The sequence below is a fragment of the Passer domesticus genome, chromosome 4 (assembly GCF_036417665.1).
Source record: "Passer domesticus isolate bPasDom1 chromosome 4, bPasDom1.hap1, whole genome shotgun sequence".
NCBI lineage: Eukaryota > Metazoa > Chordata > Aves > Passeriformes > Passeridae > Passer > Passer domesticus.
Genome location: NC_087477.1, coordinates 84,093,899 through 84,117,699, shown reverse-complemented (window position 1 = coordinate 84,117,699; position 23,801 = coordinate 84,093,899). Strand labels below are relative to the sequence as shown.

The window sequence follows — 23,801 nt, the reverse complement described above, 5'->3', positions numbered from 1 at the left end:
GGTTTGTGGCCAGCCTGGAAGAATGAAGTGGAGGTGATTAATGAGTGGACATTGAAGACTTTTTATTGCTTCTTCCAAATGTGGTGACAATCCAGTAGAAAATACTTGGATATTATTTAGGATGTTTTTTGGGAGTAGTGCTGACCTTTTGGATGAACATGAGGGTCAGTAGCTGGAGCCTGGAGTCCTGTTTCCTCAAGAGGAGGGAGATGGTGATGGTTGAGGCTATGAAGAACTTCCCAATGCACAGATTTGAAGAAGGGCTGAAACACTCACAGGGATACAGCTGCCTCCCTTAGAGCAAAGGGATATGGAATTCCAACACACAGCACAGCGACAGGGGTTCAGCTGAGGGGTGCATTGCTGACACTTGATTTCACAACGTTATCTGCCAGATGAAATACTGCTGATACTCATAAACTCATTTATGAAGATACTTTGAAATGCACTAAAGTTTATTTGAAACTAATGAACAAATTGAGGCTGAGTTGCCTGAGAAAATACAGAATTCTGTCCTGAGCTTTCAGTTTTAATCATTGGATCACAACGTGCCTGTTGGTAGGTGTCACTTTTCCATGCGTGTGGAAATGGAGAGTAAGTTCCTTTGGACTCTTGTGCATGAGGATTGTCCCAAAATAGTTTGTTGTTGAGATAATGAATGACAGACTGAAATCATCCAGATGCCTGAAAAAGAAATTAGAAAATGTGTAGAGTGATTGTGGAACAGTGTTCATTCCTTATCTGATAGAACCAGTAGCTCATGTCAGAAGTGCTTTGCTCTCAAGTGCTTTGGACCCAGGTTTTTAATTTGCTGTGATTTAACACTGTTTACTGGGAAGGGGAAAGAATGAGGGAAGCAGGAACCTGGGCAGAAAAACTGAGGTGGATTGGGAAAGGGAAAGCAAGAGCAAATCACCCTATCTGATGCAGCCAGGCTGACTTCTGCCTATTAGTCATTTTTGCTTGGTGAAAACCTTTCCAGAGGGGAATTCTTCAGATAAGGATTGGCTGATGGGTAGCAGAGCTAGCTCCCATTTTCTCCCTTCTCTCAGCTCTGGTTCTTCCATCCTTTCCCATTAATAATATGCTGATTTCACTCTTTTTGTGCATCTGTGAGCAATACTTAATGCTGCTCTGTTTTTAGAGCCCAGGGTCACAGCCATGTTGCAGACTAATGTTGTACACTCCAGCCTGACGCACAAACATCTGTGTGCTTGCACACTCACTGCCTAGTGAGTCCTGGGATCATGGAATGGTTTGGGTTGGAAGGCTCTAATAGACCATTCTGTTCCACCCCCTGCCATGGCAGGGACACCTCCCAGTGCCCCAGGGTGCTCCAAACCGCAATGGGCTCCCCAGTGGGCACTGCCAGGGATTCAGGGGCAGCCACAGCTGCTCTGGGCACCTGTGCCAGGGCTTGCCCACCCTCCCATGGAACAATTCCTGCCCAATATCCTGTCTAACCCTGCCCTCTTTTATTTCAATGCCTTCAGTCCTGCATATCCCTGTAAAAAGTCCCCACACAAGATTATATTACTTGTGTTGAAAATATTTTGTCAAACTGCAGTTATTTCTCTGAAAAAATTGTTTGCATCACATCATATGCCCTGGTGTTGGCAGAGCTAGGCAGATAATACTAAATGGCAGGTAAATCACTCCTCAGAGGTTGCTTTTAGGAAGTGTCCAAGTGGAGAAGTATTAATCAGGAAGGGCAGGAAATGCAGCACATCAAATGTAAAAATAGCTGCAAGGTGCTTTCTCTGCATTCAGGATTTTTCTGAATTTTCTGGTTAAAGTTTCCCATGAAAATATGCTGGTGGAAGATAAGGAAGTTATTTGCAAGTGAAGGGAAGGCACTATTATGCCTGAAATCAGATTGCAGCTGTGGCAGCACTTCTGAACACATCCATGCAGCCTTCACTGGTGGCCCGTTAGTTGCTGGTGCCATGGACCTGCCTGATTCCCTCTGCCAGGGCTCATGGGGGCCTGCAGGGCAGCTAAAGCACGTGGCATGGAAGAGCAGGGTTGGGCAGGTGGGTGATGGTGTTGCCATTGGGAAGCTGGCCTGTCACAAGCACGGGAAGAGCAGTAAGGACCCCCATGACCACCTTTGAGCCCATGACCCGTGGTTTGTGGAGAAGGTAGAAGGAACACCAACAGGTGGAAAGTGGTTCATCATCAGGCTTCACAGTCAAAAAGCCATTTCCAGAGCTTTTGGGTTTCTGCTCTATCCTCTGACTCCAGTGGGAAATTGTCCTTTGTAGACTCCAGCAAGCTTGTCTAGACCACTCTATCAATAGTTTGTTTCCAAAGTTTAAAGTTCTCTGAAAAGCCATGAGAAGATGTCTCTGTGCATATTCCAGTAATTTAGTGAATGATCTGCAGTTACGGGCTTGTAGGAAAGTGGATAAATGAATAGATTCTGTTGTTTTAAAAAGAGATATTTGAGTGTTCAGTCTTCTTGATATGATAAAGAGCAGAGAGGAAAGAAAAATTAATGTTATTGCTCAAGATGCTGCAGTCTGCTTTTAGACAATTCGAGGTTAAAAAATCAGGAGAAACTTCATGTATGTTCATATTGAATATTGATCCAACTTCACTTTGCTTCCCTTGTGCAAAGCATAAGGAAAGAAGTACAAGGCATTCTCAATAGGACTAAGGCTTATTTTTCTTTAAGTGGCACTAATGAAAAGAGTGTTTCCTTCACAGAATACAATTACTTTGTTGAATTTTCATTCAGTCTCCTTGTTCCAACAATAGGCCTTTTTGCTTCTTCCTATTTTGCTCTGTGTTGCTGCTAGGAAACCACTCATCCACATCTGAGAAGTGCAATTAAGTGTCCCTGATACAGTATAGCTTCCATTATGTGCCAACAGAAGGAAGATATCAAAAGGATTCCTAAAATAAGGTCCAAGGCTGGCAGAGATATTCAGGATGGGGACTTGATGTCTAAGAATCTGCTGGTACATTGATTGGCATGGCTGCTTAATAGGAGGAGGAATATGTCTTCTTAACAAGGAGGCTCCGGCCTTTAAAGCATCTTGTTCCCAGCAAGCTCAAGGACCATAAACAAGGGATCTTTACTTTGTGTAGTTTTTTCCTTATATTGTACACTCTGCTGTGCACAGCTCCAGATGGATGCACCTGCACTGGCAAAAGGACTCCTAAATGGCACCTACATGCCAGAAGTTGTTAAATCTGTTCTTGCAGTGATAGTGAACAAGATGTCAAAGTCAACTGGCTGTGTAGGCTTTGTTCTTACTTGTTGGTTTGGTTTTGGGGTTTTTGTGAATATTTCTCCTCTACATCTTTGTAAATAAAGGTCTCAAAGTGTGTTAATATGAGCATTTAGCTTACATCAGGAGCATTTTTGTGAAGATGATCTCCTGTGTGTCCTCGCCGTGCTGCCTTGGGTTGGATCTTGAGCAGACCCAGGTGTATGAGGTTATCTGTTTTGGGCATGCCCCAAACCTGAACCTAGTTCAGGGCTGTGCAGGTTTGCTTCAACCACAACTCAATGACATTCAGCACAAAGTTATCCTAAAATATATTGGGGAATGCACCCCAGCTACTCCCAGCATGGACATCATCATCTTATCACCAGATGTTTTCTGCTGATGCTGTTGTTAATGACATTATTTCCTCAGTAGGACTGATGAAACATTATTTTTCTCAAGGCCTGTTTATTTATTTCTGGAAAAAGCCCCTGAAGTCCCATGGGTTTTGTTTTATTTTCCCAATTCTTCTCTCAAAAGTTGTGTATTTGGCTGAAATGTGTTAATAAGCCCAAAATTATTTCAAATATTGTCTTTTCCTTCCTAGTTATGATATCACCCCTGCTGTCTAACAATAGGAGAGGAAGCTAAATGAATTTTTGAGGCTAAAAAGCTGAGTCTGATGATGATTTCATACAAAACACCAGTCCTGGGTAGCCTGTGCTTGCTCTGTTTTGACTCACGGTTCTATTTTCATCTGCCTTCTGTAGCACAAAGAAAGCAAAGAGAACCAAATGGGTTTTAATCTGCACATTAATTGTTGATGTATCTCAGTTTGACAACTAAAGGACTTAATTGCTGTTGAATTAGTTTCTCTTCTTCACTCAACGATGCATCTTCTCCCCCTCTGCTCAACAGCTTGCAAGTGCAATGGCCACGCGTCCGTCTGCAACACAAACACAGGGAAATGCTTCTGCACAACCAAGGGAATCAAAGGAGACGAGTGTCAGCTGTAAGTTCATTTCCCTTTTTTATTTACAATAAAAAATTGTGCACGTACCACCTTAGACACCCCCCTCCCCCCCAGTTTTTAATGATTGTGTTTATGATGTCTCTGCTCATTTCTTCCTCCTGACAGTTGATTGACTGCACTGAGGGTGCAGCCAGCCGTGGGTCCCCTGGGGAATATTGTGAACAGGATGATTTCCTGAAGAATTCCAATTTTAAAAACATTTCAACTGGGTATATCATGCAGAAGGGATGGGTGAAGAAATCCCTACGCCCCAAACTATACATAGAAACACAGAATGGTTTGGGTTGGAAGAGACCTGTGGGCTCATCCTGTTCCAGCCCCTGCCATGGCAGGGATTCCTCCCACTGTCCCAGGCTGCTCCCAGCCCCAGTGTCCAACCTGGCCTGGGCACTGCCAGGGATGCAGGGGCAGCCACAGGCAATCTGGGAATTCCAGCCCAGCCCCTGCCCACCCTCCCAGCCAGGAATTCCTTGCCAAGATCCCAGCCCAGTGTCCCCTTGGCCAGTGGGAGCCATTCCCTGTGTCCTGTCCCTCTGTCCCTTGTCCCCAGTCCCTCTGCAGCTCTCCTGGAGCCCCTGCAGGCCCTGCCAGGGGCTCTGAGCTCTGCCTGGAGCCTTCCCTTCTCCAGGGAACATTCCCAGCTCTCCAGGCTGGCTCCAGAGCAGAGGGGCTCCAGCCCTGCAGCAGCTCCGGGGCCTCCTCTGGGCTCTCTGCTTTCCTTTATCCCTCAATAGCTTCTTTTTAATTGGTACATTTCACCGTCCGTGCTCTCTGATGTTGTTCAGTGGGAGTGTAAATATATCTGAAATGAGCCTTTGACATTCAAGCAGTTTAATGGAGCAGTTTTAGAGCAACAAATTTGCTGGAGGTTTCTCTGTAACATAACAGAAATGCTTTTAGTGTAATGTTAGGGGAAATAATTTAATTCCAAATAATTTCATTGCCAGGTTTATTTTTAAAGCATTGCTCACATGAGTAAACATTTATAGGATAGAACCTGGAATAGCCATAAATGACTAAGCTAATCCAGTTCCATGCATTGTGGAGAGCTAATAAATACCTTCCAAGTGGATGCAGATGTTAATATCCAGAATTTTATATTGCGCTTTTACTGCATATGAGTTGGACTTGCAGGGAACATGGAGTTTCTTCATCATCCCAGTCTAGCTCAGACATTCATCTTTAATTGTGTACTGCTCTCAGCACAGGTTGTGTTTTCTGGTATTTAGTGGCTGGGAATAAGTAGAATGGCAAAAAAAATCCATTTATTTAAAAAATGTATATTCTTTTTAGGTGTGAAGTAGAAAACAGATATCAGGGAAATCCACTTAAAGGAACGTGTTACTGTGAGTACCCTTGGGATTTTGTTTGGAGATAAAAATGTGCTTGAAGTTTAAAATTACTTATTTAAAACTTGTTTCAGTTGCCTCAGCATGTGTTTAAAGTATGGGGGATTAAGGAAGGGACTGTAAAATAGCTGTAAAAACCTTCACTTTTCTCAAATACGTTGTTTAAAGAGAATGCAAATACTTTTCTTGATAAGGTCCATGTGATGATTGGATCTTTTGAACAACGTTTTGAGTGTTTTTCATGTGACTGAGATGAAATCTGGTCTTTTGGAGAGCACTCTAAACTATATTCCTAACAGGTAAAAAACAAAGAGTCCTTAGAATTTTTAGAAATGCAAAATACTCCTCATTTTAAATTCTGGTCCATGTTAGAATGGATTTCAAAATTGCCACGTTTCCTCTGAAATGAGCAGTTGGATTCCCATGCAGCTCCAGAAGATCCTTTGCCAAGATTCAGATTACCTAATGGAAACTTTCCAGCTTCTGTTTGCAAATATTAGCAATCAGCAGCCTGGCAGGCGTGGAGAGATGGAATCTTAAATTACGCAAAGTCTCCAGTAGTGGTTTTGTCCAGCACAGAAATGATCAGCTGGCTGGTTTTGGCTTATTTGAGTGCTGTTTGTGTGGCCAGACAAGGGCGCTGCTGGCTCCTCATGGCATCTCTGTGTAAGAATGACCAAATTCCTTGCTGAAATGGCAGGGATGGTTAAATGGGCAAACAGTGGGGAAAGGCAGAACTTTGCAGCTCTTACAGGAAAAACCTTGTGCTGTTCAGATCCAGTCTTGCTTGGTTTCATTCTCTGACTGTTTCTTTGTGCTGTGTCTGGATGGACACCAGCAGCTTGTGTGACTTGTGTCAGTCCAGTGAGGGGTCACTGGGAGGCAGGGAGAGAGAAACAGCCCCTGGTGTGTCAGTTCCTGGTTACTATTGCTGGGACTATCTCTGCATGGCTTCAGGAATATGCACAAGTCACAGCAGTGTGCAGTAGTGGAAGGGTACTGAGTTGTGTGAGTGCATCCCCACAAGTGGCTGTGGCTTACACCAGCCCGGGCAGACGGGAGCAGGCAGGGACAGACAGACAGACCAGAGGCTGCTCCTGGCATGCCTGGCTGCTGTGTTCAGCACCAACTAGCTGCTCTGTAGCACCTCTCCCAGAAAATCTGCTGATGTGCAGAAACCTGGAATGGGGGGACCATTGTCCCCTCCGAAGTGGGAATTACACAGCTACTGAGTTTTTCTGCTATTCCCTTTGATCACCGTGGTATTGCAGGCTGGAAAAGTAAATCTTTCGGCATGTTTTTTACAGCGTATTGGTAGGAATATTGATTTAGATCAAGGCTGGGGGCTGTTGCCTGGCAAGTATAAGCCACCTCTCCTCCCTCTCTAGGCTCAGCTCCTGGAGTTTTTTGTTCCTTATGTGGGATCATATGCAGGTTGAAGTAATTTGCAGCAGTGTCACGACATGTTGTGTCCTGGTTGTCCAAGAAACCCTTCAGTGACATCATGCCTTCCTTTACAGAAGTTATTTTATTCCAGGATAAAAGGATATTCCAGGGGATAACTGTCTCCCTGCATTCCTTACAGATACTCTCCTCATTGACTATCAGTTCACCTTCAGCCTTTCCCAGGAGGATGATCGTTATTACACAGCAATCAACTTTGTAGCAACACCTGAAGAGGTACATTTTCTATTTTCCCTTTTAACTTTGTCCTTTGTCTTCTCTTGGCCCTGGAGGCAATGAGTTGTTACAGTTCTGTGGGTCTTTAGGTGTAGTCTTGTGATATGGAAGGTGTGTCCTACTCCATGAAGCAACCAGAGCTTTTTGACCTTGGCTTGGCTGTGCAGTCCCAAATCATCACAGGAAGATTTCATAAAGAACCACAGCTGATTCTTACCAGTTGTTGGAACAACCTCTGAGCCATTCCAGTATTTTTTAAATTACAGACCAGTTTGAGTTGGAAGGGACCTTAAAGCTCATCCTGCTCCAAAGCTGCCATGGCAGGGACACCTCCCACTGTCCCAAGCTGCTCCCAGTGTCCAACCTGGCCTGGGACACTGCCAGGGATCCAGGGGCAGCCCCAGCTGCTCTGGGAATTCCAGCCCAGCCCCTGCCCACCCTCCCAGCCAGCAATTCCTTGCCAAGATCCCAGCCCAATCTCCCCTTGGCCAGTGGGAGCCATTCCCTGTGTCCTGTCCCTCTGTCCCTTGTCCCCAGTCCCTCTGCAGCTCTCCTGGAGCCCCTTCAGACACTCCTTAGGCACTTCTCTTCTCCAGGCTGAACATTCCCATCTCTCTCAGCCTGTCTCCAGAGCAGAGATGTTTTTCTTGTTTTCACCCCATATCTTGTTTCTCAGTTCTCCCTTTGATATCTGTACACATGACTCCTTTGTTATGTTTTCCTTGAGGAAGAGAATGCTTCTTCCAGAAAATATAGTATGTAGTTTTTTAGCTTGATGTATTTTCTTTACGTAAGTAACAAATTTCAAGATAGTTTTTTTTGTAGCAATGATTTCCTAGGAAACAGTACAGCAAAACTGCTTATCCTAAAAACGGGGTTTCTTTTTTGTTTCTTCCTTTAGCAAAACAGAGACCTGGACATGTTCATCAATGCATCTAAAAACTTCAACCTCAACATTACTTGGTCCACAAGTTTTGCAGGTAAGTTGAGGATGATCTAAGTAACTCAGAAAATTTTTCATTTAGCAGTTTCTGAAAAAAGCAAATTTAAATGGGAAAATTTTGGGGGTTTTTAACCTATGTACTTTTTGCATGGTGTTCTTAAATTGTCAGCCTGAGGGGGAAAGTAAAATGGTTAAAAAAACTATGTTTTCAACTTTAATAGAGTATTTTGTAAACACTGAAAGTGCAAATTTGGTTTTTTACAATGCAGCATCTTGGCACACAGTGGATTTGAAATGCAGTGCAGCTTAACATAGTCGATTATGAATGGTTAATTTTTTTAAATTAGATTTTAGGTTGGTTTGCCCTTTTGTTTGTTTTCTTAAATACACATTGAAGTGTCTTTTCTTGCTACTCAATACAACAGCTGGCACACAGGCTGGGGAGGAAATTCCAGTTGTTTCCAGAACTAATATAAAAGAATACAAGGACAGTTTCTCCAATGAGAAATTCGATTTCCGCAACAACCCAAACATCACCTTCTTTGTTTATGTCAGCAATTTCACCTGGCCCATAAAAATACAGGTAAGAGCTGCTAATATATGTCAAATTGTTTAAAGGTGCTTTTTCTATTTCTCTCAAAACGGTGGGAGTTTGCTGTGCTTGGAGTAGTCGAAGCTGAGCCAGCCTGGTGTAATCCCAGAGCAGACAGGGTTTGATGTTCCTGGATAAGAGGAAGAGGGTGTGAGGTATCTTCTGATGTTGCCTCAGCCCAGTGGATCTGGAGATGTACTGTGAAATAGAGACACTCATTTATTAACAGGGCTGTGTTTGATGAGGTGTCTGACTTCAAATGTGCAGATCTTGATGTTGTAGGAAAAGACTGATAAAGCTAAAAAGGAAGCCTGGAAAGAGCAGACAGAGGAAATGCTTCAGTAGCTCTTTAGTGCCTGGTACTCAAAAGGCCCAGCTCAAGGGCCACCCCCTTTCTCTTGCTGCTGCCTTAGGCTGGTGGCACGTGCAGGATGAGCAGCTCATCCTTCCCCTTTATTCAGGGCAGTTGGTTGGCAGGCAGTGCCTGGGGCACCAGGCTGGCCGTGGTGATGAAGTGGTGCAGGAGGAGCAGTGGGTGAAGCTTGGTGGTGATAAAATCAGACAAAATCACTTTCTGACTGGTAAAATCAGACAGAATCACTCTGTGATTGGTGGTGATAAAATCAGACAGAATCACTGTGATTGCAATCACAGATCCTGCAGCTGCTGAGACAGCTCACAACTCAGAGCAGCCTCAGCCACCTTCTTGCAGTGGGCTGGTCAAGTATCAGCTCCCTGTGTGCTCAGAGTGATGTGGGTGTTTTGTGGGTGTTTGAAGGACAAAATCCTTGGAGGTCTGGAGCCGAGATCATGGAATGGTTTGGGCTTTAAAGGTGTTCTTGTCCCACCTGCTGCCATGGGCAGGGACAGCTTTGGCTCGCCCAGCTTGCTCCAGCCCTGTCCAGCCTTGAACAGTTACAGGATGGGGCAGCCACAGATCTCAACTAAAGCTTGGCATATTTGAATTCTGCCTTATTGAAGAAGTTTGGTGAAATATGGGACCCCAAATCCTTCCATCTTCACCCTTGTTTATGCGATTGTTTTGTGAAAGCTGACATTTCACATTAATGTATTCAGTGTTTCAAACTTACTGGTCAGGCAAACTCACTCATTCAACAAAAATAATGCACAGGATAATATTGAGCAAGAAAATGAGATCTATCTGGAAAAAAGGTCCTTCAGCTACAATGATATTTTTCCTGAATTTTAAAAAAAGTATTAGGAATACTTGTGAAACGTTCTTATCACCTTTTCCTAAAAGCACTGGGTTTTAATTACTTGGGAAGCTTTGACTTGTTGATTGCAGATTGAAGATTTGGCAGGTTGGCTTTGGACTCTTTTTAATACCACTTACAGTTTTGGTAATCAATTTGCAGCTGGAGATTTTTTACTTCATAAACTGGTAAAGTCTTAGTATATTTTCAAGTCCTGATTTTTAAATATGGAGGAGCTGATGAGCTGCAATGTAAAATATTTGTCGCTGGATACTCAAGTAGCAAGTCCCAAACCTCCTCATTTTCATATAAGTACTACTTGTCATAGGGGAAGTAGCATCTGTGTACAAAGGTGAGCACTTATGCAATGATTTATTTAATATTTGAGATTCTCTTTCATCAGATTCATAATCGCAGGAGTCAGGAAAAAAAGTTTTTTTGTTTTTTTTTGACCTTATGGGTTATTTTGATTGATATTTGATTTTCCATAATCAGGAAACTGGACTGTACCTTACCCTGATTTATTTCTTTGTTATTTATTGCTGCAGAACTGTGTGTTAGGGATACAGCTGACTGGTTTTTCTCTTACCACTCCCTACAGCATCCCCTCTTCCCTTCCCCTCCTGGTTTCCTTTACTTGTATGGTTGAAACATCTCTTGCTGCTTTGTTTTCATTTGCTGAGCAATGGCACAGCTTGATTTCTGGCAGTTCTTATTTTATCTCTTTACTTCTTGCTGGCTTTAAAGACATTGCTAATGAATCCTTTCCTCTCCTTAATACAAAGTCTCTCTGATTGATCCTCATGCCCCTTTCGAGGTTAGCTCTGAGGATGCAGCTTTCAAATAGTTTTGCATCTTTGACCTGAGAGAAATATTTAGATGGCGGCTTTCCCATTCTTGATCTCCTTAGTCCACTTGATTTTACTGTTTGATTTCATTTCTCATAGTTAAAGCATGAACTTTGATTCTCTTACAACACTTAACCTCTCTTTATCCTTAATTTAATGTGAATGTGCTTGTATGCACTCAATCCAAGTTAATGTTTTATTACCAGCTCTTCTTAGTGTCTTTATTACTTGCCAACACCAAGTCTAAAATAGCACCAGCTCTTATTCATTGAGACACAGTTTTTGTGAAGAAGTCTGGCAGCGACCAGCAATCTGTGGTCCATAGAATTTCTGTCAGTTTCCTCTTCAGTGCATAGCTAAAAACCAGAACTAACCATGTCCTCAGGTCTTGTACACTCGGCCGTGAGGGACTGACCTTCCCTCAGCTGCAATCTGTGTCCCTACCTGTCCTTTCCATACCCCAGTTTTCTTCATTTTTGTGAAGTCGTGGCTCTCTGTAGTTTGTGTTTGATATGATAAAATAGAAGCTAAATCATGGTACAGGTTTTTGGGACAAAATTTTTTTTGGACAAATGCCCAGAGAAGCTGTGGCTGCTCCTTCCCTGGAAGTGTTTCAGGCCAGGTTGGATGGGGCTTGCAGTGCCCTGGTCTAGTGCAAGGTGTCCCTGCCCATGTCAGCGGGGTGGATTGAGATGAGCTTTAAGATCCCTTCCAACCCACCTCATTCTCTGATTCTGTGATTTTAAGACTTCCTGGCCATCAGTTCTTGACTCATCCCATGCTACATTCTTCTCAGGAATAGTTTTTATTCAGAGCTTTCTTTCTCTCATTTGTTTTACCAAGGGGTTCATCCCTGATTTCCCTGCAGAAAAGTTCCTGTGCTGTTGGGATCAGTCCTTCAGGGCAGACTGGCTGGTTAATTAAAACTCCATGTTGCAGTATGGCCAGGATGCAAACTGTTTTCTTATCTTCTAGCTCGTCTCCTCCAGTATTCCTCATTGCACCTGCACTATTAAACTGTCACACAGTGACAGAACATGTTTCAATTTCCTTTGGAAATTACACTGATTTTAATAGAGTGTGTCAAAGTCAGGAAAACTCTGCTCCTGCCAAGCTGCTGGAAATTATTCTGTCCTCATGTATGTGCATCACCTGGCAGCTCATGCGTGTGCTTGGGCTGCTCCTGGGCAGTGCAGCATGTCCAAATCATATTTTAGGGGTTTATTCTTTGTTTGACTATGTTAGTACTAACTGTCATTGTGCATACACTCACTTGTCTTGGCTTATTTTCAATTTCAATACAACAGATGTATTTAAACATGAATGTTTATGTCTATACAAAATTTTGCAACAGAAAACTTTATGAATGTAGCTTTTACTGCAAAGCAATTCTACAATCGACATTATTTCGTTTTTCTAAGTATTGCAAACTTTATCTTGAAGTCCTTGATTGAAATCTGTCTCTTATTTATTCTCTCTCCTTGCCTGTTAAAATCTGCATTTGGAAGTGTTGGTGCTCCTCTGTGTAAGAGATGGCTGTGTCCCTGCCAATGCTCAGTTCTGGCTCTTCTTTCCCACCTCTTGCTCCACCTTGCTCCACCTCTTTTTCAAACCACTTCAGTTCATTTATTTTTTAAAGTATATTAGTTTAGGATGTCTTTCCCTGCCTGGTTAATGAATTAAAATGATTATTCAGTAAAAGAACTAAAGCAGCAAAATGCAGAAAGCCTTCAAAATACAGCAATCTTCTTCCTAATTCTTCCTTTCTGAGCAGTTCCAAGGATGAAGGAGTTCACTTAAAGCCTTACTTTGCCAATCTTTACTGAAAATCCTGGTGAGGTCTTGTCAACAGTGTCTGGATATTTCCATTCTCTCTGCTTTGTTGGACACACGGAATTTTGAAGCATTTAGCAAACCCCAGCTGTTCACCTTCCTCTCCTCAGCTTGGCTCTAAACATTCCCTATCTTCCCCCAGGGGAGTCCACCCTTTAGGAAAGGACATTAGTGGGCATTGAGGGATTGAGATTTTTTTTTTCACTTATGTAAATGTAATAGTAATATTTTCCCCACTATTATTTCTCTTTGCTTAATCTTCATTGTGAATTTGCTTTGTTATTCTTTCCAAACTTAGCTCAGAGTAGAAGAAAGACATTGACTAAATAATCTGCACAGTAAGTAAATAATAGCACAGTAAGAAGCAAAGGAATTCAGTGCAGAAACTTTCAGAGGAGTTCTCTTCATGGGTTTCAATCCATGCAAAGTCAGCTCACTCTGAGGTGCAACTGCAGTTCTGGGGCTGACAAGTAGTTCATGGTAGGAATTTGAAACTCTCTTAGATACCTGTGTAAATGTCAGCAGGTTTTAACAGTGTTTAAACTTGTGTGCATTTACCTGGGGGCGAGTCCAGTGAGTGAATTGCTCTCCAGAGTGTACAGCAGGGTGAAAATTTGATCTGCTTATACAGGAAACTCTCCCCTCACTGTAAGATTTGTTCTTCATCACAATTCACTGCTGATGGTGTCTGCTACCACTCGCTAAATACAAATTGGTGGTTTAGTCTTGTTCCATACCCAACTGTTGTTTATATTCACTAATGTTCTGTCCCATTTGATAGTTGATTTTTTTCCTCTCAGATTCCAAGCATCTTGCATTGATCTCTGTGTTCTGAGAATGTGTAAGACGTTTAGGAGCTGATTAAGGCAAAACCAGTTTGTAATTGTATCATTAACTGGCAATTGCCTCCCGTCTTTCCTTTGTGTTGGTTGAAGGATTTTGATTTGAACACGCTTAAATGTTAATTATGAACCAAATGCTTCAAGAAACAAAAAGAGGCGAAGGAATTTTGCAGTCTTTGCATACAAAATGTACCATTTCCAAAATCTCATTAGGTATTCACTATATATCATTTTCTTGGCAATTCATTGTCGTGTTGGGCTTCAAAAAGTGCCACTGTGACTGCACAGCATTGCTGCCTGTGCAGTGTGGTGGTGGCTGCAGCAGCATTGCATAGCTCCTACTGTTTGAAGTGCATTTGAGAACCAGTGGGAAACATTCAACTCACTGAAATTGTTGCCTTCCACTCAGATTTCATAAAGACTGTAATGGAAAAATAGCTAAAATTGCCTCTGCTGTCTTCAATTTTAGTTTCTCAAACTTTCTTCTGGTTTCCTCTACTTGATTTATTTCAGGATGGTCTATCTATATAGTCTCCTTTATATCTTCATCCTTTTTTACTCCGTTCACAGAACAAACGGGTTTGGAGGGACCTGAAAGACAATCTGTGGATTGTTAGCTCAGTCACATATGTGTTGTCATAGTTATTCTGTCTCCAGAGATGCTGTTTACCCTGCCAGGAAGGTCCTGGTGAGCCCACTCCAAATGCTGTTTTGCTCTCTGGTTCCTCTGCTGAAAGGGTGAGTGGTGAACTGCAAGATGAAACAATTCATGGCCCTTCAGGGGATGGCAGCTGGCACCAGGGGTGTCAGGAGGTCAAGTGCAGAAACTGTCACTCATGGGAGACCTGGAAATTTGGGGCAGGCTCAAATTAAACTGTGCTGTAGTTAAACCAGAATTTGGTCTGTGGTGCTTTCTTTTGGTAGTGATCCAGGTGGCTGTCACAGGTCACTGTGTTTAGACTGGCACACAGAATCCTGGAATCACAGATGGGTTTGGATTGGAAGGGACCTTAAAGACCATCTCATTGAAACCTCTGTCATGGGCAGGGACACCTTCCACTGTCCCAGGGTGCTCCAAACCCCATCCCACCTTGCCTGGAACAATTCCAGGGACGGGGCAGTCACAGCTTCTCGGGGCATCCTGTGCCATGGCCTCACAAGGAAGAATTTCAAATCCCGCCTAACCCTTCCTCTGGCAGGGGGAAGCCATCCTCCCTTGTCCTGGAACTCCAGGCCCTTGTCCCCAGTCCCTCTCCAGCTTTAGGCCCTGGAAGGGGCTGTAAGGTCATCCCAGAGCCTTCTCTTTCCAGGCTGAACATTCCCAGCTCTCTCAGCCTGGCTCCACAGGAGAAATCCAGGTGTCACAGCTCCAGCTGCTCTATACAGATCCATTGCACATGCAGTCCCCAGGAATGAGATGTCAGCCATTAGCTGAGGTGCTCCTTAATGAACCCTTTCATTCAGGGCCCTCCCTCTCTGCCTTCTGTTGCTTTTCTTAAATTCCCATTGCCAGGATGACTGCATCCAACCTTGGAAGGAAAATGCTCATTTTAGTGCTCCAGTGAAAAGCTGCAGTGCTGCATGAAGTGAGATTTCTGATAGATGTGGGAGGACAACTGTGCTCCTGTTAAACCTTTCAGAACTGCCACTTTCTTGGATTCAGGTGCCTTGTATATTAGACCTGGGACTACTGATTTTTTTAAGACCTTTTCTTCTATCTTGAGTTGTTTTAAGGGAATAGCTGAAGCTCTGGTCTTTCACAGGCATCAAAAGACTTCTCTGCCTCCCTCTGCAGCCCAAGAGTTTCCCACAGGATTGGGTTATAGTTACTAATTGCCTCCTTTGACCTGGGAACAGTTCCCCCTGGTTTCCAGTGGTATGCTGAAAATGTCTGTAGGGATGTAGGAGAGCAAACTCCCTTCACATCTTCGTTGGCTCGGCAGAGCTGGCAGTGATGTTTGAAAGGGGTCTTTTCCCTAGCCCGGAGGTATTTCCTGTCTTGTTTATAGGCAGAGTTCAGGTGAAGCCACCTGATGTCAGCCGTGTTTTGGAGTCAGATGAATTTTACACTAGGCTGACATTCTGCTGAGGAATGGCTCTTGTATTTTCTTATGCTGAATGTGGATGTTCACGTTGGAAATATTAGCCAATATTTTGCTAACTGCCAGGAATTACATTTTTAAGAAGACTCCACAGTTCTCAAAGCACTCACTCTGATCTTTATCATTGTTTATTTCAAAGCTTCAGTGCTGCTGTGTCCTCCAGTATGTAAATATTGAAGCCTTCTGAAATTCTCATTGTTCAAAGTAAGGCTCCTTTATTAGAGCAGTTTTGATTTGCAGTTCTTCTAATGCTCTTCCCCATCAACCTGCTAGTTTTATTTGCAGCATTACCCCTAAAACAGGGGCAACGCTGCAAATAAAACAGGTGGTCTGCATTAGCAAGAATCTTAATATCACTTTCAATTAAGCTTTAATTTTATTTGCCATTCACGTTTAGTGTAGTTCAGGAAGCATTTGTTTTCCTCCAGGGCTAAGTGATGGGTGACACTTTGCTACAGCCAAGGAAAGCTTTGGGGTACCCTTTGCTACCCTTTGCCAGGTGAGGATGGGCCCAAAACAGAGCTGGAGGAACAGCAGATCTCACACATTCCTTTTATTTTAGGCTTTCAGCCTCTTCAGGTGGCATGAGCCTTGCCAGCAGTGATGCTCTCTGCCTTTCCCTCTTTGAGGTTTACAGCCTCACTAAAAGGCTTTGATAATCCATGGAAAGAGTGAAGAAACCATCCACAGTTAAAAAGCAGGGCCTGAACTGTCTCAAATGCCTCGATTCCTCTCTGGAAGGAGCCTTAGATATTTGATACAGGATAAATAATCCCTGAGGACTTGACATGGCCAGTGGAGGTTTCCAGTCTTTCTCTAAATTAGTGTAATTCTCAAACCAAAAGCAACAGTTTCATTGAATGAGAGCTCTTAGTGAGGGTAAGGGAGAAGTATCTTTGTTGTTGGCCAAAGAGAATAAAACACATTCAGATAGGTAGGGATTGCTCTAATAAAATAATTATGTAGGCTTGAAATCGCAGTGAGGTTGCTGATCTGGACAGCTTTCCTGCCAGGTCCTCATGTGCCTCATGCATATTTAACAAGAAAGAGATGTAAGTGCAGAGATAAAATCATCCTCAACTCTCTGGGACCCTTTATTCCAAAAATGTTCTTTTTTTTCTGTTGCTTCTGAAAGCCTTGCAGTGCCTAAGTTGTTTGCTAATGATGTCCCTTGCCTTTCCTTAGCTGTAACTGCAGGTGCTTTTGAGCTTCTCTCCCTGCATCTCTCTCACCATGTGAGGGTTTTTCTTGAAACCCAACAATGAAACGTAAATCAATTTGTTAATCTGATGAAATTTGCTGTTGAATGTAATTACTTTTGGAGACATGCAATTACATGCTGATTTTTCAGAATAGGCAAACTGACATCTTCTACTGTGGGATGGAAAGATTTAAAACAGAACAGTTGAATGGTCCTTTAAAACATGAAACAGCTGCTGGTGTTTTATCTGCTCCTGCCACCTTATTTTTGGCATCAACTGATGACATTTTTCTCCTTTTAGAAGTTGTTCCCTTTTCGATGAAGTAATATTTTTGTTAGCACCTTCTCAAATCCTTTGAAAGGAGGATTTCTCTCACAGGCAGTTAACCCTTGGCAGGAGGTGGTGCCACTTCAGTCCTTTTTGCAGGAGGTTGTAGCGTGAACAATCCTGAAAATTGTTCATGCCAGATTTTTCCCAGGTGCTGTGTTGGGAGGGAGGAGTGGATTTTTATCAGAGATTCCTGGAATGGTTTGGGTTGGAAGGGAGATGAAGAATCATCCCATCCCACCCCTGCCACGGCAGGGACACCTCCCACTGTCCCAGACTGCTCCAGCCCCAGTGTCCAGCCTGGTCTGGCACTGCCAGGGATCCAGGGGCAGCCACAGCTGCTCTGGGCACCCTGTGCCAGGGCCTCACACCCTGCCAGGGAACAATTCCTAATTCCCAAGATCCCACCCAGCCCTGTCCCCTGGCAGTGGCAGCCATTCCCTGTGTCCTGTCCCTGCAGGCCTTGTCCCCAGTCCCTCTGCAGCTCTCCTGGAGCCCCTTCTGGCATTGGAAGGGGCAACCAATGAAGTTTTGGGATTTTACATCTGCTGCTTGGGATTTCTTGGGATGAGCTGTATTGACTCACATAACTTTTGTGAGATTTATTGTGATACCTTTCTACAGCACTGGAAGTCTTTGAATGCCTGTTGCAAAACTTCAGCTGCATAAATAAGAAAAGTTACAGGATACCAGAGAGAGACAATCTGCAATTCAGATTTTATAACACCAGGAGCATTTCTTGGGTCGTGTTTTATTGAGATCTGACAGTGACATATATATTGATTGCCTTAATTTTAAGGAAGCTGATTTTTTTCTCTCTTTTTGAATGCAGGGCTGGAAAATATATAAAAAATTGCGGAATTAATTTTATGTGGAAGCTAAGTCCAAATCAAGCATTAATTTCTTCTGGGTGAGGCCAGTGCTGGTTGCTAGAAGTTGCTGTAGTTTTGTGATGAATAACTCTTGAAAATACCATAACCCACCAGAGAATGTAAATATAGACCCCAAATTCAAATATATTTCAGAAAATGAGTGCTGTGGGCCATTGCTGAGAAGCTGAGAGAGCGAGATACTTTTCTTTATACAAAAGCTTATTTAAAGAGTCAGAATAGTGAGCAGAGTTAATGAAGGAGAGAAAAGTGTATTGGCAGTAAAATAGAAGAAGCCACCCACTGAAATGTGACAGTAGATTCAGCCTGGCTAAACCACAAGGGAAAGTATATCCAGAACTAAGAGAGGGTGTGTCCTGGTTTAGGGCAAATTTGGGAGAAAACCTCCAAATTGGGGTCCCTCTAGAAAGCAAATTCAAGCAACCCTTCCACCGGCTGGTTCAGGAAAAGATTTCCTTGGAGAAAAGTAGAAAAAACTGTTTATTTAACAGGCAGAGCATTCACCAGCACAATAAATGAACAATATTAAACGGTAACACCTCTCGCCGTTTTGCAGGGATGACACACTCAGAAAGTCCTTGCGTGGGCTGCAGCTCTGCTCTCTCAGGCTCTGGTCAGTCCCTGTGGCGCTGGAAATGCCGCGGCCCAGCCCGGCCTGGCGGCCACAGGTGGAGCTGCCGCTGGTGTCCAGGCTGTTCAGGCCAGAGCAGGTTTAAAGAGCTCCAAAGAAAGAGTAGGACCACAGTCCAGGGAACTTCTTTGCCTCAGCGAGCTAAAAACTAACTGAGAGCAACGGAGAGCTCTGTGCCGCTGTCTGTCCATCCGCAGACAGCCCAGTCCAGGAGCCAGAACGTGGAGGAGTGAGTGCAGTGTCTGAAAACAAACTGCAGCTTCTTCTCTCCCCCTCCACTCTCAGAACCAGCCTAAAGGTGCAAAACTCATTTCTGGGCTAAACAGACCAATGGGGATGTGAGCATCATAAAGTCACCCCAGGACAGGTGCCTGTGCCTGGTTTAGCTCCCAAACATGGAGCCAGAGACACTAGCACTCCATGGACAGCTCTCAGCTGACTGCGGAGCTTCTTTTGGGGAAGAAAACATCCCTGGAATGACCTGAAAGCTTCTTTTTCTCTCACTTATTTTCCTGACTTTGTATTATTGAGATTTTGACTGTTTTTAGTGTATTGGCAAATGTTGCTCCCAGCAGTGTCAGCAAGCAAGAGCAGGCGTCAGGGCATGGTAGTACTGTCACAGTCGTGTATAGGAATAAATTTCTGGCATGGTTGGGGATTTCACAGGGATTTTTTCTTAAATTGGTTCTCTCTTAAATTATTTTTTTGAGTTATGTGTCATGTACAGTTACTTCTTTAACCAGTCTGTTTTGCATGCAAGATTAGCACCATCCACCTTCCCACACCTGGACCAAAAGTATCAATAAATTACATTAATATCTTGACCGAGGGTTGAAGTAAATTCCATCAATTGATTTGTCACTTCAGTATTTTACTGGGAAATTCTTCATGACAAAAGGGTGAATTACATCTTCTAGAAATCTCTTAGTGGTAGGCAGTGACTACCTGGCCTTTTTAACGCAAATCTGAGAGCTTATAGAAAGTTGTTCATTCTGCCCTACCCATCATGGTTATTTTTTTCAGATTTAATCTTTAGTCTTTTCAATCTTTATTTTTTAAGATTTCTTGAACACCAAATCATAGCTAAGGCTCTCAACAGAAAAACCTGTGATGAATAAAATAGCCCAGCTCTATGGTTCTGATTTCATGGCTCCTTAAAACTGATCCTGATGCTATGTGGTTTGTTTAAGTAAATTAGGGGGGTTTTAATTACTGCCACGTTAGGTTGTAATGTGACGTTTCAGATGACTTGTGGCTTCAGTGTTGTGTAATAATGTGATAATGTTGTCATTTGAAGGTATTTTAATTTGATTATTTGTATAAATACCTATTTAGTTTCGGGCTGGAACTAGGTAGTCTTTAAGGTCCCTTCCAACCCAAATCATTCTATGATTCTATGTGTAATATGTATTAATATATATACACTTATATTTTGTTTTATTAAAGATGAGATTCCTGCAGCTGCATATTACAGGATGTTTTGCTACAGGTTGATAAACATGTTAAATTTCTCATTCAGTATGATCCTTGGAACTCACAGCCTCCTTGGGAAGGAGACGGAGATTGTTTTCCCCATTAACACTACTGCAACCCTCAGCTCTGTCTTGCATTTTTCCCCCTGTTTTGTCTGGTCAGAAATTATGCAAGACAGAAGATTTAGCCTGTTTCCATCTGTCAGCTATATTGAACCCTTAAAAAAGAAACTTGCAAATATTGCTTTGGCTGTTTTATACTTTTTATTCTTGATTCCCTCTTGTGTACTTACATCACCTGCTCTTTAGGAAAACAACTTTTATTCCTCTGAAGCTCAGTAGACTATAAAGCTCATTTTTACTGGACTTCAAGGGTCTGAGTGAGAGTTTGAGCTGTTCCGTGCTAAAGTTTTAATTTTCTCCATGCTGAACCTCTCCAGCAATAGTCAGCATGCTGCAGAACGTAACCAAGCCTGCACACAGACGGTGCCAGAGCTCTGCTGGGCACGGAGCCAGGAACGGGATCCCTCCTTCCCAAGTGCAACGGGATCCCTCCTTCCTTCCCAAATGCAATGGGATCCTTCCCAAATGCAAAGGGATCCTTCCCAAATGCAATGGGATCCTTCCCAAATGCATCTGCAGTGGCTGGGACTGGAAGGAGGTGCTTGAGGAACTGGAACTCAGAGGATTGGAGTATTTTCCTACTGGTGATGGGTCTTCTGTCTCAAGATTCAGGATCTTTATTTTTAACCACTTATTCCAAGTACCTCAGAGCTTCCTTGTCTCCAGAATAATTGTTGCAATTGCAGGATCACAAAATCATTTATGTTGGAAAACCCTCTAAGACCATCAAGTACAGCTGTTCCCCAGCACTGCCAAGGCCAGCACTGACCCATGTCCCAAGTGCCACATGTACATAGCTGGTCAATCCCTCCAGGGAGGGATGCTCCATCACTGCCCTGAGCAGCTATGCCAGGGCTGCACAGCCCTTTCGCTAATTTCCCCAATGCCACCCTGCCCCTCCCTGTCCCAGCCTGAGGCCGTTCCCTCTGCTCCTGTCCCTGTTCCCTGGAGCACAGCCCGACCCCCCGGCTGTCCCCTCCTGGCAGGAGCTGTGCAGAGCCACAAGGCCCCCTGAGCCTCCTTTGCTCCAGGCTGAGCCCCTTCCCAGCTCCCTCAGGGATTCTGCAGCCCCTTCCCAGCTCCCTCAGGGATTCTGCAGCCCCTTCCCAGCTCCCTCAGGGATTCTGCAGCCCCTTCCTTGCTCTGTTCCTGCCCTGCACATGCTCCAGTCCCTCAGGGGCTTTTGTTCTGTAAATGGCCTGAAAGAAGAACTGAGAAGTTCAAAATTCACTGAGGATTCAGAAGAATTGAATTTTTTCTGGCCATGGCTTGACTTTCTTGGGGTGTGTTTCTGTCATGTGGAGCTGTGCAGGGTCTGAGCTGAGTTTGCTGTTTCAATTGTGGGACTTTCCAGAATTTTATTTCCTGGTGCTCTTTAAATTCAGATGTGCATCACAATTCAGCCTCTGGCTGTTTATTGAACAAATACTCCTCGTTTGTCAGATTTGTGCGATAATTTCTGGGATGCTGTGAAATTTGGGACCACATCTTAAGCACTATTTTTAATTTAGAGACCATCATGCCTGTGTTCGCTCTGCACAACATGAGAGAGTTCACATGGGAAGACAAAACACGTATAATTGGCATTTCTGAGCCAACTGCTGACTGCAGCCAATTAGTTGAGAAGTGACAATTTGTGACTACTGCAGGAAGGCAGCATAGCATTGGAATGTAAATCGATTTTCATCTCAGAATAAGTTCAGAAGTGAAGCAGGTTTTATATTTGCACGGTAGCAAGTATTTGTGCCATAAAGCTCAATGGCTCAGTTAATATTGCAGCAGGTGAGGAGTAAGTCATTAATCTCTTTCATCCTTCACACAGGAGCAGAGTGACTCGGAGTAGTAGGTGTGAAAATCAAATTTGAGTGAGGATTAAATTTTTGCTTGTTGTAGAATGCAAATGTGAGCATGGGAACCTCTTCAGCTGCACCAAGTTCTCTCTGATTTGGAGAAAGGTGGATTTGATAGGTGAACTGTTCAGTAGATGAAGAATGGGTCCAGAGGAGGCTGTGGAGGCTCTGTCTCCAGAGCCTCTCTGCTCTGGAGACAGAATGAGAGCTGGGAGTGTTCAGCCTGGGGAAGAGAAGGCTCAAGGGAGAGCTCAGAGCCCCTTCCAGTGCTGCTTCTGATGTCCACACCAAAGCATCAGGTGCATTACAAACTCTCTGGGGTCTCCCACCTTCAAATCATGCTCCACTTCAACTTGTGTGTTTGAGTTTTTCAAGTTACAATTAACTCCTGTTAAGATCCTTTTTCCTATGAAATCTAAGGTTTAACTTTCTATCTAGAGAATCTTTCCCTGTGGATCAGGTTAAATTTTCTACCTAACCTCCAAGTCTGGATGGAGTTTTACTATTCATTTAAAACAGACATCTGTGGTGCCTCTGCAAGGGAATGTCCTTCTGCTTTTGTGGTGTGACTGGGGTGGGGATTCACCCAAAAGCTGTTGGATGGGGTTTGGAGCACCCTGGTCTAGTGGGAGGTGTCCCTGCCCATGGCAGGGAGTGAAATGAAATGGGCCTTAAGGTCCCTTCCAATCCAGCCCATTCTGTCATTCTGGAGCAGCAGCTGGAGGCCAGGTGAGGTGTCCCAGGGTAGCTGCAATAGCTTTCACTCCTCTTTAGTCAACAAATGGAGCTTCCAGTGCATCCATGAAACCAAGGGCAAGGATGCACCATGGAAATTTAAACTAACTAAATTTAGGGGTCTACAAATAGATGTCTTTGTGTGCCTCAGTGCTTACAGTTCTGTTATGGAACTGGTCAGGTAATAATTTTTTGTAATTTGTTATGAGGCACCTGCCTTGGTCAGCTGAACCACAGATGAGGTTTCCATTGAGTGTAAAGGGCTGATGGGAATGCCCCTGTGACCCTGGATTTGGATGTCATAATCTGTGCCTGAATCCCACAAATCACCCGCAGAGGAGAACAAGCGCTTCCTTCTGGAAAGTGTTCCTTGGAACTGACATTGCTGAAGTTGTTTAAGAGCCACCTGCCTGAAAAAGGCTGGTCTCAGGCTGATGCTGTGTTTGCTCATCCCTCAGTGAGCAGGGTTAGCTCCAAACCCCAGCTTCTGAGGGGTGTTTTTGAAAGGCTTTTTGCCCTTCATTCCTGTGATTAGCTCTCCGCTGCCTTAATGACTTCCATGGCTCATTAAAGATGTTCACAGAACACAGGAAGCAGCAGCACATGGCAGGACTGAGACCGTGCTCAGGTGGTGGAGCTGGATTGCTGTGTTGGTGCATTCTTTCCCAAAACCTCGCAGCCAGGGCCCTTGGAGTTGGCTGAGTGCTCCTCTGGAGTGGAGAGCACCAGGAGCAGCGTGGGCCTTGGCCAGGAGTTCCATCGGAGCACACTGAGCTTGTGTCTCAAGGAGAACTGGAACAGGCAGTCACAGTACTCCTGGGCAGAACAGAAGTTTCCGTCCAGAATTATTCTAGAGGGCAGAATGAATGTTTTGATGACTTTGGCATCACTCAAGAATACTTAAAGCCCCTTTGTTTTAC

At 43.8% G+C, this 23,801-nt stretch overlaps 1 protein-coding gene across 5 annotated transcripts in view; it reads left to right on the top strand.

Moving 5' to 3' along the window:
• Positions 1–23,801, top strand: part of ATRN (attractin) — a 149,785-nt gene that overhangs the window by 76,863 nt on the left and 49,121 nt on the right. For all 5 annotated transcript variants that reach the window (XM_064419196.1, XM_064419201.1, XM_064419199.1 and 2 more), the window contains exons 20-24: positions 4,134–4,227; positions 5,542–5,594; positions 7,183–7,277; positions 8,179–8,257; positions 8,646–8,803. In XM_064419196.1, the coding sequence (XP_064275266.1) occupies positions 4,134–4,227; positions 5,542–5,594; positions 7,183–7,277; positions 8,179–8,257; positions 8,646–8,803 (479 nt within the window). The remainder of the gene's footprint in view (positions 1–4,133; positions 4,228–5,541; positions 5,595–7,182; positions 7,278–8,178; positions 8,258–8,645; positions 8,804–23,801) is intronic.